General features: G+C 33.4%; 1 protein-coding gene across 12 annotated transcripts in view; it reads left to right on the top strand.

Moving 5' to 3' along the window:
• Dgkb (diacylglycerol kinase beta) overlaps positions 1 to 14,441 on the top strand; it is a 640,490-nt gene that overhangs the window by 470,793 nt on the left and 155,256 nt on the right. For all 12 annotated transcript variants that reach the window (XM_047561038.1, XM_047561039.1, XM_047561044.1 and 9 more), the window contains one exon: positions 14,308 to 14,398. In XM_047561038.1, the coding sequence (XP_047416994.1) occupies positions 14,308 to 14,398 (91 nt within the window). The remainder of the gene's footprint in view (positions 1 to 14,307; positions 14,399 to 14,441) is intronic.

The following is a 14,441-nucleotide window of genomic DNA, read 5'->3' as shown; positions in this document are numbered from 1 at the left end:
GAGGGGGTGAGGTGTTGGGGACAGGTGGGGTTGGCAAGACTTGATTTCTATTTGAGACACATGGTTACAATGGAAGTTTCAGCTGAAACACATTCCAAAGAGAGGTGCTAATTCAGAACCAATTTGAACACAAAGCACTCTACCACACCAAAGCTATAAAAGAGCCCTGCATAGAGACTGGAAGAGTCTGGAAGATGAGTCTCTGCAGGAAGACATGCCAGCAGTTCCACTTCCCTTTGCAACAGGGTCACTTCCTGCTAACCTCTCCTAACACAAAGGCAAGAGAGCAGGTTTAAAGAACTTGCTTGAAGATCTTAACATGTACTCCTACATTGTAGGTCATCATGTAGGAGTCACATCTGAGCAAAGTAAAGGATGGAAAGCTATGGATAGCAATGTGGGGGACTATAGTTTGAGAAGTCAGGGTAGAACATGCAGCATGTGGGTTAAATTTGTGAGCTCAGAGCAGGGGGAGAGAGAGACAGGAAAACATCAACCATTTTGGCATTGGTCTGTGTTCCATCCTTCAAGAAGGGCAAAGGAACCTCAGTAGAAAAAGATAAGAGTTGGATTAGCATATGCCAAGGGATATGGAGGAGGTCAAACTGACCAGGGGAAGTGCGATATGCTCCACCACATCAGGAGACTGTAGGTGAGAGTGAGAGATCCATTGTGTTGGGGTACAGGATTTAGGATAACATAGAAAAGAATCTCTGAAGATTAAAAGCAAGGGCCCAAGAGGAAAGTTAATTTAAAAAATAAGACATAACTAGAAAATGCTAGTGGAAGTTTCCTACAATAGTACAAATCAGGTAAGGACTATCCTACTCTCCTTACCTTGCCTGCAACTTGCTTCAAATCAGAGGAGTCAGACAACATGCATAACAGATGCAGCAGGAGAAAACAAGTCCTCTGTAAGAATCCTTTTCATGAAATCTATTAGTAAGGCAGGAAGAAACCTCTACTTTAGGAAAGTAGTTTTGGTGAGAATTACATTTTAGTTACTGAACTGAAACTTTACTTTGGGTAAAGAACTAAGTGTACAGAATAAATTGAAAAACAAATTTAAAGCCTTCTTACTTCTTTTTATAAATGTTTCTCATAATGGTAAAGATGTCACAAAACAAGCAGGAGCCAAGTTCCCCGGATGCAGATGCCTGCGAGAGCGCTGCTTCAGCAGGTGTTTCTTGGACTCATCTGTTACTTGTCACGAGTTATGATGCCCTTGCTTTACAAGCTGATATATATTCCTTCACAATTTGTTTTTGAAGAATTTTATACATCTTTAACAATAATTGAAAGAGACTGAATTTGACTTCAGATTAAATAATTTATATTAAGAAACAGATTGTCCAGCTCAGTGGCACACACTCAGAATCCCAGTGGCTCTGGAGGCTGAGGCAGGAGGATTAGATCTCCGAGTTCAGATCCAGACTCAGCAAAAAGTGAGGCACTAAGCAACTCAATTAGACCTTGTCTCTAAATAAAATATAAAATAGGGTTGGGGACATGGTTCAGTGTTTGAGTGACCCTAAATTCAATCCTTGCTACCCCAAAAAAAGAAAAAGAAAGAAAGAAAGTTTGATCAATTCTTTGCCATGCAGTAAGATAAATAAAGGAGAAGAAAGGAGGCAATGTGAACAAATATGTAGTAGAATACATATACAAATGATCAAGGCCCTAATAGCAAGTAAGATTCTTATAGATCAAATGTCAACATGTTTGGAAGACAGTCATGTAAATTTTCCTGAGGCAGAAGTTTGGACTAACTAGCCACTAAACTCTGAGGCCCACTCGACAAATGTAAGCAACTATAATTTTGTGAATTGTTGCTAGAAAATTATCTGAAAATTATCTGAATACAATTCTATATATCACATCCACACATTATACACATGTCCACACATTACGTTAAATGGTAAATTTATCTTCTCGGTTTTGAATGAAAAGAATTATTGTTTTATTTCACATTGAGATATGTGAGAACACAACTTGAAATTGTATTTGTGATTTAACCTGATAAATTTTCATATAAAGTAACTTTAAATAAGAAAAAATAATATTCTACATTCAAGAATTCTACATTCTACATTCATTTATGCTATCATCTAAGATTTTATTCATCCTCAATTTTGATAACACAGCTGTAGTCAGAACTTTTGACCTGGAATTACATAGTCTTGGGCATTATGCACAGATTTCAGGACTGTAAACTCCTAAAATTTTAGGCATAATCCTGTACATACATGTCAAGTGTATATTTCAGGAAAGTGTTCATGGCTAGTTGAACTATCCTTGTTTCCATGACCCATGGAAAATTAAGAACTCTATCAACCTCAGGTAATTCAAAAAGCTATTTACAGAATAATTGGCTGTAGCAACTAGATTTTGTTTTAGTGTCTTCGTTTTTATTTTTTACGAAAGTGAGAGAATAATCTTTTGAGTGCTTCACTGGGGATTTCTGCACACATGGAAACAAGTGGGGAAAGTGGGACCAAGTTATACTGGGGATACTATGGAACTTAGGCTGTTTTATGTGTTAATAGAGATCCCATACCTCAGCTTTACCTATGATTTCAGTTTCCTGCTTTTGGATTATTTGTAAGTGACTGACAATATGATCATTAATAATCACAAGGAAAATATATGGTCCATGGTTTACATGGGAATATAGAAAAATTTTTCTGTCAGATTCTGGGGCTTGAATATTTGGGGGATGTAGAATTTGACTCTATCTGCCTGTTCTGGGCTGCCCTCCCCTTCATTCTGATTCTAATTGGGCATATCACCTTAACAATGGCTGAGCATCACATAAAGTTGAGAATTATGGATAACAGAGACAAAAACTCTTAGAACAGTCATGCTGATTGAATTAAACTCCCTATCTGGTACAGATTCTGCCCAATTTAGACTTGGCTTCCTCACTCATTGGGAAAAAAAAAAAAAAAATCTGCAGTACTTTCTTGCTCTTAAAGTAGGATTCCAGAATAAATAAGTTTATCATCATTATTCTTTAGATCCTGAGTCCTTATGAGTGCAAAGTACTGTGTAGGAGATAAAAATTACTCTGGCATGGAAAGCTCCTACCCTCAAGATGTTGACTGTCTAAGAGGTGAAATAGAACTACAAATGATCATAATATTTGAAAGTGATGTTTCAAAAAATAATGTAGAGATTTAATGTTTACAGCCAGTGTCATAAAGTGCCATTACAACTACCAAATATATTCATTTATGTGACACATTTGCAGATGGTGACCTTCTGTATGATAATCCTGGTACATTTCCTCAGAAAATTCTGTTTTTCTGAGGTCTGTTGCTCCATGACTTTTGGTTCTTGAGATTTATGCTCCTGTGCAGTCTGGGCCTGAGCTTCATTAGCACCTGATTTACCATGAGTGCAGATGGTTATTGGAAATAAAAAGTCAGCCATTTCCTATGATTAAATCTCTCATGGGCGGCATCTCCCTCTTAGCTATTTCCTTACTATTGCATATGATTCATTCGCAAGCAGAACAGTGATTATTATATGATTGTTAAATCTAAAGTGGAAAGGAAAGTAGAATATTAGAAAAAGTCTAGTATCTTATTAATATATATTATGTGCTACAATGAAAATGATTTTACATAAGCATTAGCAAGATGATAGATTTATGGATGATGAGAGAAAATTACCCTATTGTGACGATTGAATGTAACAAAAAGAATTCAGAATTTTTCTTTTCTTTCTTTATTCCTTTTTTCAAAATTTGTTTTTCTGCTTGCCCGTTTTAAGAGGTTATTGTTTAAATGAGGAATCACTTCTCCTGCCTCCTGTTGCTGGTCACTTGACAATTCTTGTGGGTAATAATCATATTATGAACCTAATAAGGGAAGGGAACTACAGAATTGTTAGTGGCTATTTGTATCTTTAGAGCTCAGAGGAAATTAAGACATTGTTGCCAATAGAAATACTATACTAGTTTTTTATCTACTAGAAAATAATTGACAGGTTATTTTTTTATACTAGACACTCTCCTTTTACACAAACAAGAGTTTGAGAAATTTCAACACCCTTTTGATGTTTTGCATATTCTTGATGTCATACTAAATTAGTACAATTGATGACCAGGTAGCACAGAGTCAATCCATACAATAGAAACTTGTTGCTTTGTCTGGTTATATTACCTTTTTAACTTTCCTATCATATTCTATGTAAAAGTCTAATTGTCTAAAAGACAAATACAACCACAATTACCAAAGCTCATTTCTTTCTAATTCATTTTCATTATTAGATTTATTTGGGTTACTTAGTTTCAACTCTGAGGGTTTAGATATGAAAGAAGGTTAATGAAATTCAAGTGCTGCCTCTGTGGATTTTTTAAGGAGCATATTTTGCTGCTGTTTCCAGAATGCTCATGAAGCAAATAATTGCCTCAAAAAGATAAAAAGACATACACGATGAAACATAAATATTTGGACTTTTTTTTCATGCAAGTACTACTTCTAACAATATCCTTCATAAGACAAATATGACATACTGCTAAATATTTGGCCCTCAATGGACTGCATGATCTTTTCTCTCAGTGAGCTATGACTCCTGGTCCAGGCTTGAGGACCTTATTTCAGTGGGTTTTGAGTATCTGTCCTTTCTACCACAGGGCCTTTGTGCTTACAATCACCTGTAACAGAAATGTGCTTCCTTCCCAGTAATTATAATGTCTCATGAACTATCTTCACTTTTCCCACTTTAATTTTTTACCATAATAATTTTAAAATATGTGTGTGAATATTTAAAGAATGCACTCTTTCCCACTGTGCTGGAAGGTAGAGACTACAGGCAGAACTTTGTGGAAGCTCTTGCAGACTTCTTTACATTGTGCTTAGCACACCACCTGTTAGATAACAAATTATTTTCTCTTTTCTCAATACCTACAGAGCATACTACACCAAAACTTACTGGCATTAAGCAGCAATAATTTACTTCTCATGTTTTTGTGGATTAGTTAGGCATTTCTTCCACTGCAATACACTAGTAGATGAGCTGGAGGCTGGGTTTCCCTTTAAACCACAAGGCTAGTCCATATTCAAGGGAGTAAAAAAAGAGATTTACCTCCCAAAGGGAGAAAACATCTAGTCCCACTGTATAGAAGTAATCATCCAGGGGTAGGAAGAACTTGTGCTCACTTAATATTTTTGTTGTATTCAATAATAAAGTAATTATATCTATAATTGCCATTTATTATATGAAGTATTTCAGCAGTTGAGCACTAGACTAGTACCTGCTTCAGAAAGAGGTGTTCAATAAGTACTTGTCGAATGAATGAATAAGACACACTAATATGCATTCTTTTCTTTGGTCTTTTCATGTTTTTAAGGAAGTTACCTTTTATTTTCCAGGGTTTCAAATCACTAGCTTCTGAGCAGAAAATAAAGTCCTGCTCACATTAAGTGGTATCATAAATTCATAATAATGAACTCTGGCAACATTAAGGGACACAAAATATTATATAAGAATATATGTTATGATTTATTTTACAAATGTTTGAACACCCACTAAAATGATCCTCTAGGAGATTCTATTTTCTTATTGATAGGTAGACCAAAGGACAACAGGGTAGTTTATCTAATCTCTGTAATCTGTTCAGAACAGGAAACAATTTTAAATGACTCATTAGGCTAAATGGATGACCATAAATATGTAACAATATACAGAATGTGACAACTCCAATGCTGTGTCAAGGATCAGACTGTAGTACTATTTTTACGGACACTTCGTTCTGACTCAGTGGAATATTAGAGAAATTATTTTATTTAATCCTAGAATTCAATGCAACATGCTGCTTTTGTTTTAATATAATAAAATCTAGTGGTTTGGTAATTTATTGATGGTAAGGCGTGTTGAAAATAGCTTCTTATTACAAAACTACTTAAGTTTGAAATTAATCTCCATTTATTATCTGCTGATATTGGCATAATTTCAAACAGAAGAAAATAGTACATGGGTTAGGCATGTTTTTAAAATAAAGCAGAAAGTATTGGAGAGAAAAAAAGAGGAATTGTTTACTTCACATCTATCTTAAAATTGTCTTATATGCACTTGGAAGTACTGGCACAATGATTAATCCCCAAATGATAATGCCTACATCTGTCAATTAGTTCATGTGTAAGTCAGCCTAGATATTTTGTATAAATTATAGCATCATGACTAGAAACAAAAGCAGATCATGATATTTCAGGGAGTCATCTGGGTCCCTCAAGATGTAAATCAGTGACAAAAAATGCAATCTATATAATAATGGATCTACTGATTCATGTGTTGGACCAAATAATTCTTCAATTTGATTAAAATACCAATGTTGTCAATATAACTCAAGTAGTCTGATTCCTACCCCTTATCATTTTTTGTAAGATAATTAATGTTTAAAGAACTCCTCTGTGATACTGGAAAAGAGAGTTTTCCATTTTTTAGTTCTAATGTCAGAGAAGTTTTAAAGAGAACAGCATTTGCAAAATGCAGAGTTGTGCCTCTTGTTACAGAATTGGAAAAAGACTGCTGATATGTGAAGAGAAACAAAAGGTAAAACAATTAACTAATTTTCAGAGAATAGAAACAACTTTTATTAGAAGTATTTTTTTAAGTTGTGAAGCAGCGGTAATTTTCACACAATATAGGTAAGGGAAATGTGTGAAGGAGCTAGAGAAGTGTAATTTTTTTCTTGATTTTTTGCAAGTTTTACAAAGTATAGAATGTAAGCCTTGGTTAGAAAGACAAATGTAGCACGGCATGACACATTCTAATGACAAAATTATTGATTTAAAATTATTCTATTACACTGAGGATAATAGAAAAGTATCAACTGGTCTTTCAGTGATGAAAGTATAGGTGTTTTTCAAACATATGTCTGTAGAATCACTGGGCATGGTGATGCATGCCTATAAACCCAGCAAATCCAGAGGTTGAGGCAGGAGGATCACAAGTTCAAGGCCAGCCTCAAAAACTAGATGAGGCCCTAAGTTTCTTAGCAAAACCTTGTCACAAAATAAAAAATAAAAAAGGGAGACAGGCAATGTGGCACATGCCTGTAATCTCAGTGGCTCAAGAGGGTGAGGCAGAAGGATCACAAGTTCAAAGCCAGCCTCAGCAAAAGTGAGGTACAAAACAACTCAGTGAGACCCTGTTGATAAATAAAATACAAAATAGGGCTGGGGATGTGGCTCAGTGATTGAGTGCCCCTGAATTCAATCCCCAGTACCCCCAACAATTAAAAAATAAAAAGAACTGGAGATGTGGTTCTATGGTTAAGTGCCCCTGGGTTAAATTCCTGGTAATGAAAAAAAATTGTTTTAAACTCCCCAGGTTGAAAATGATGCAGGTCTACATGTAATTAACTTCCCTGACACTTAGTACGTGCTCCTTAACATGTAGAACTGTATTAAAACTAAAGCATTTTATATTCTTATTCCATGTGATTGACAGCATGTTCTCTAATAAACAATAAATAAAATAGGGAGGAGAAGATGGAAGAGAGAGGAGAGAAAAATGTCAGAGAAATAACCAAGGTAGTTCAAGAAAGTCGATTGGCAGAAAGAAAGTGAATGCAGTAAGCAATTATTTCATGTTCTAGCTCAACATATTCAGGTGCCATTATCTAGCTCACTGTTTCTGTGGCTTAGAAAGGTTATATGAGCAATATCTTTGTGATGTATTATACATAGCCCAGAGTCTTATCCTTCTCTTGGTAAATGCAAAAACATAATTGAATAGTGGCCCCTAAAAGTGATCAGGTTCTTATCCACCTGCTCAATATTGTCAACTATAAAATTTATACACTTAATATAGAGAGGTGGTGGTGATAATTCTTTTCTGTGGAATCAAATGCACAAGGCATCATATTCATGATATTAAAATCCATAGAAAACCAAATTAACCTTCATTTTTCCAGGAATCTAGATCAACATCTCTGGGTTTCCTCTGCCTGCCGCTTCATGGTGACAAGATGTTTGCTCTGAGATATCTCCATTTATAATATCCTTTCCTGACAATACAAAAAAAAAAAACAATATAAAGGAGGGGCAGAGATTCCACTCTGTATGTGTCATTACCAGGGAGGAAATCTTTCCCAGAAGCCTACAATATGCTCCCCTCAAGTTCCATTCATCAGCTCTAGATTACACTGTCATATTTAGAGGGTTTGTTTCAGAAGAGGGGAATAAAGTCCTGGAATAGAAATAGAAACAAAGGTGTCATCTAATGATGACCTGTCTAATCAAAAACGTTTTCTTTATAGACTAGGAAAAAACCTTCGGGTGATGCTGCAATCATTATTGTACTTAATGAGAGATATTTTGAGGAAGAAACTCTTAAGAGGATTTCTTGAGTTAGATTTTGCTGCTTCCAAAAAACTGTTTGGAGAATCACTACTATGACTCCATGAGCTCACCTGAGACACTGCCAGGCTCAGTAACAACCCTGATTATTAGTACCATAAATGTTGTTCAATCTTCCTAACATTTTCCTAAAGAAACTTTTATCTTTATGAAAATTTTATTCTAAGTAGTGAAGATATAATTATTGAAAGATACTTAGTTCTAAACACGCTTGGTCATTGTTTTAGCATTCTATAAGGTTCATTTGACATTTTGTATAAGTATAAATTTATCACTGCTCTTAGGGTTTTACTATATGCATGTACTTCCTTGGTCCACACTCTGCAAAGTGACAACACTGCTGCTTTTGTACTTTTCCATTTTCATTCGATTAATTAGATCTATTGTGCAATAAAACAGTGAGAAAAATAACATTTAGGTCACTGATAATTGCTAAAAAATTGTTATACATAAAACACACTGATATAACCAACATTTTTTAAAAGATGAAAAAATACTAAAATATTTGTTTTTTGATTGAATATTTTAATATGCTCATATATTTGAGAAAGTTTCTTTATTCTTGTAAAAGTAATTCAAGTTAAAAATTGTATTTTTAGAATATCCATCTTTTTTTAACATACTAAGATAAAGTATTATATGATTCTGTCTGAAGTTTCTATAGCTTGTTTCATTGTCTCCCTGGGACTTAACAAGCACATCTTATGAGTGAGCATTAGATAGAAGCATTTTTATATGTCATTTTTTAAAAATGTATATCTCTACCCATTGTCTGGAAGCATGAAAAATGTTTGCTCTCTTTGGTGTGAATATAAAATATCCCCACCATAGTCATTATAGCAGTATTTCTTCCCTATGAAATAATATCAGCAGCATTATTCCTTATTATAAGAGAGGTATAAATTTCTATGAACAAGAACAGCAACAACAAAACCCACGAGTTAGAGAGTTTAAATTAAATGGAGTTCTTTATACCTTATAATATTAAAACATAGGATCACTTTCCCCATTGGCATGTTCACATGGATGATTGCTTGGTTGCTCTCATTATGGTTTAGTCTCAAGTTTTTGAAACCAAATCTATAACTCCTAAATACTTAAATATTTGATGCTATTTTTTATAAATTTGAGTAAAAGTTCCTATTCATTCCACTATTTTGTACTTAGAACAACTCTGTTCATAACTATTTGTGATTTTATAGTTGCCAATCAAAAGAAATAATTAAATTGATAATTTCATCAATTTAAATTGAGTTGGGTAATACCTATTACGGTAGTCCCTACAGATGGCATTTGGTTTCCCAGGAGACTTCATGAACTGATGAAGAACATAAGCTACAATATACCCCTCCATTACCCCTGTGCTGACCTCTGGTCCTTGCACTGACAGGTCTCTGCGGCCCTGCAGCACTCTTCTTGTCACAGTTACTCTGCCGGTGCTTTTCCTTCTGCTTTTCCTTCGATGAGTTGTGACTTTCTGACACTGCTTATTTACTGGTGAAATCAGGTCCCTCAGGGCTCCTCCATTTGACTTGTGGTGTATTTTTAAAAGTAATACCTCACTACATTTAGGAATCAAGGGTAACTCTAAAACTAATGTTTTGTGTAATGTTTCTTGGTGATGAAAAATGGATAAAACTGAACTGATTGTATGATACAAATATATCACTTTAAACACACTGTTACTATAAGTCAACAGTGCAGCAAGTCCCACACCAGCAATGTTAGCCAAGACCGAATCCCTACCATGCTTCGAGGGTATGCCGTAGAATTGTTAAGAATAAGACTTGCTATTAGAAAATTATTCCTAGATTCAAAGTGACTGCTAAAATATGATACTAATAAGACAAAAGTAAAACAAAAATAATGGAAAAGATAAGATTTTGATATATCCTTAATTAGTAAAAAATGTATTGGTTTTTACTTAGGACGTTATGATTTTGCTTTCATTTGAAAAGCACACATCAAAAAAGAATTTAATTTTTTGTCTTTTTAGCAAGTTATCCGTGCAATGTAGATAGAATCACTGAGTTGAGGATACTTGAAAAGGGACAAAGGTGTCTTTAGGAAGACTTTTCAGTTTCATACATGTTAAATAATCTGCCTATATCTTCTACATCCCCATAAATACATAAAAATAACTTAAAACCACTGTAAAATAAAAAGATGACCTTTAAGAGTAATTTCACTGAATTAAAACCTGTGTGTTTATGACGTAGAGCTTTCTACAGTAAGATAAATGAGGTAATGGCATTCCCCTCTTTATGATACAGCTTGGTGAGAAATGAGATTTATATCCAGTTGGGTTCTTTTGTGTTCTTTTGGGAAAAAGCACTGGCACTTCATGTTTTGCTTTATGTTTGTGGCAATGATGTCACCAAGTAGAAGAAAGTAAAAACAAAAAGCAATGAATTAGAAATATATATATATATATATGTATATATGTATTCACATATATATCCCTTTGAATATTTTTCCTTGTTAATTGCTTTATATATATGTGTGTGTGTGTGTGTGTGTGTGTGTGTGTATTGCTAGAAATTAAATTTCAACCTTTCTCTGGGGATATGTAAAAGAAGTAAAATTAGTAAGAAAATGCCTGGAAATGGGAGCTAATTTTTAAATCTTTACCTGAACATCTGGTAGCCAAGCACTCTGAATATTAAACTGAAACCTGTAGGTTGACAATTAAATTCATTGAACAGGATTTAATATGTCAATTAAAATTATAATTGCATGAATAACTTTTTTTGAATTTTTTTTTTTGGCATTTGTCATCTTGTTTGAAGTCATAAAACCTGTCCAAGAATATGATAAATTTGACTTCAGTGTGACCATTTCACAATGGGTTAATGTCCATTTACCACATTCTTAAAGTCCAAAGCTGTGTGTTTTCTCTGACAAATTTGAGTTTGAATTATTTGGATCATTTTATAATGTGAGTCATAAAAATAGACAGCATACATGCTTAAATGGCTTTTTTGCATTTCTACAACCTAAAGACCAGTTTGGTTGAAAAAATAAAATTTAACAGCCTTTAATTTGTCATGTGGAATCTGATTCTATGTGTTTTTTATTACCTCCATATATTTATCTAAGTGAAACATAAAATGGTTGTAATAATGGAGAATTTAAAGTAGCTTTTGCACATGAGCAGTAATGTTAACTAATATCGTGAATAAATGCTGAATGTAAATTCTCAGAATTTCTGTTTCTTGTGATGTATTTGTTGAAGTGAGTAAGTCTTGGTAAGCGAATCCAAGCCCCACTTTACCCTAAATTAATCTTTGATGAACTTTGATAGGCAAAATGGAAAATACGGAGCATAATCATTTCTATACACCTGAAAGCCTCATCTGTTTAATTTCCAACTGTAATATAATATACATTAGGTCATAGAACCTGTCAAAATATGAACCCATGGCCCTTTTTATTCCAGAGAAATACTCTTGTTATTCCCACAAGTGCATTCAGAGATAACCTAGGTATGGTATAAATCTAAGTATAATCCAATATTACCAGTTCTTATTGATTCCACCTCATTTATGTCTATTGAATTGAGACTCTCTTCTCCATTTCCCTGTCACTTGGTTTAGGTCTCCAATGACATTTCGTTTAGACTATTCCAATAGCCACATTTCTGTCAACACCACCAGCATTTCAACATGCCAGACCACTTCTTCATTTCTACTAGACATATTTACCCATAAAATAAAGCTCACCATGTCAGTCCAATGCTAATAAACTTGTCAGTCACTTACTAATCTTATTAATCTACAAGATCAAACCTAAACCTTTACCTTGGCAGACATGTTCTGAGACACGTGCCACTACACTTTTCCATCCATGCCTGTCATATTCTCCCACCATACTGCATTGCTACAACACCCAGAACTTGTCTCTTCCTTCTTTCCTTCTCTACTTGCTTTCTACTAACTTTCCATTAAAATATAATTTTTTTCCTTTAAAGATTTTTTTTTGTATTCCCTAAGACAAAATTAGTTGAACTACCAAAGTGTGCTCACACAATATTTTGCTCATATTCATTTAGTTAATCAACCTCTTAAATATTATCTTTTATGCCTTTAATCTTACATCATTCTTCATTCACTGGGAACAAAAAATAGTTGCATTTGTATGTATATCTTTAGAACTTGACACAGCATATGGAAGTGAATGCTCTCATTAAACATTTGTGGAATGAATGAACAAATGAATGAATAAATTCTGGAAGATCTAGAGAAAAGATGAACACAAACATGCTATAATTAGAATAGCCACTAAGAATGTCTTGAGACTATCTCATACAGACCAACAATTTCCTCTCAATCTATAGAATGATGTCTATTTTTATTAGAATGATGAACCAATGAAAGTTTTTAAAAAATTTTTCATAACTTCAGCAAGTGTGTCAACTTATAAAAGCACATCTATTGTATAAATTAGATAGTTGCATTAAGTTAATAAAGACATATATAGCATGTCCATAGATCTTGCCATTAAATGTTTATCTGTCTAACTACTACTACTATTATTTATATATACTCACATATATGAAATCAGGTCTTAAATAAGAAAAATAGTGTCTGGAAAATAATAATGATTCATGATACCAGAATCCTATGAAACCTGAAACCTATTTTGATCTTCAGATTACTGGCCTAACTGTGGTTGATACAAGAAGGGCTTGTGAAAATTTTGTATAGAAATAAAACCTAGTATAAACCTAGATATTATTGATTGTGTCTAGATAAATAAGACTACTTTTGTATTTTATAATTTCACATCAGAAACTCTACTAACATGCAGATTACTAACCACTGTATTGGGTTTCACATCATTTTCCAAACCAATAACAGCATTGAACTGAGTACTAACACCCTTGCCAAATATCTTTTTAATTGTCAAAATGTTTTACATTCTAATGGAAAAGGCAGATATCAGTATTTACAGGTCACACAGAATGATTTCATGTGAGAGATATTCAAATACTATAACAGAAGTTTGTGTTTTGATTTTATAAGTGAAGATATGTATGTCAATTTACCTGCATTTTTTCTAATTGAGGACATGTCACCTTATTAGAAATATGCATAATCAAAAACTGTCTTTTTTCATAAGAATGAATTTTTAAGTACAACATGGATAATATAAAAATCTAGTCAACCTTGTAAAATTACATTAAGTGAGCATAATTTAATTACCAGGTACAAAGAGCTAAAGATAACATCTTTTGGTCATGGGAGAAAAAATTGTATAATATTACCTTAAGATTAAAAACTAAAAAAAATTAAATACTGAAATCTTTAAAGTGTATTTTCTTTGCAACTTTTGTTATATTCATATTATTATTGCTTCCTTGGTTCTTTCACACTCTATCCTAATTTCCTACTACCATTTATATGAGAAAGAATAATATCTTTTAAAAATAATGGATATCCCTGAATTACTAAATATTAGCTTTATGGATTAGCATTATTTTTCTTAATAAGATGCTATCTATTCATGCCTATTTCTAATGAATACATAACCATGCACATGTAGCATGCTTAAGCTTTATTTTTGCCCATGAAATGGGAAATTGCTTGTTTCTTTTATGATTACAGAGTGGTTGGTTCTAAAATCAAGTTACCTAAGACAGAAAAACCATACACACTAAAACAGTTTTTAAAATCTAATCAACCAATAGTTAGGAGAGTCAAAGATATACTTGAATCTGTCAGATCAACCCATTCCTATAATCCCCTCAGGGACTATCACACAATTTGACACCAACATTTAAGCTCTGAAAATTATGTGATCATCCATTACGTTTTGGATGTCATATGTTTCAAACCATTTTTATTACTTACATTGCAAGACAGAGTTAGGCTATTTAAAAAAAAATCTCTTCTGTTATTGATAATTACCTAAGCAGCTTCTTTCTTTCCTTTTTCAGAATGAAGAACAAATTTTGGTATTTTGAGTTTGGCACATCTGAAACTTTCTCAGCCACCTGCAAGAAGCTCCATGAATCTGTAGAAATAGAAGTAAGAAAAATGAATTCTCTTTTGTAATAGTATGGAATGACTT

The sequence above is a fragment of the Sciurus carolinensis genome, chromosome 8 (assembly GCF_902686445.1).
Source record: "Sciurus carolinensis chromosome 8, mSciCar1.2, whole genome shotgun sequence".
Lineage (NCBI taxonomy): Eukaryota > Metazoa > Chordata > Mammalia > Rodentia > Sciuridae > Sciurus > Sciurus carolinensis.
This window is presented reverse-complemented; position numbering and strand designations above follow the sequence as displayed.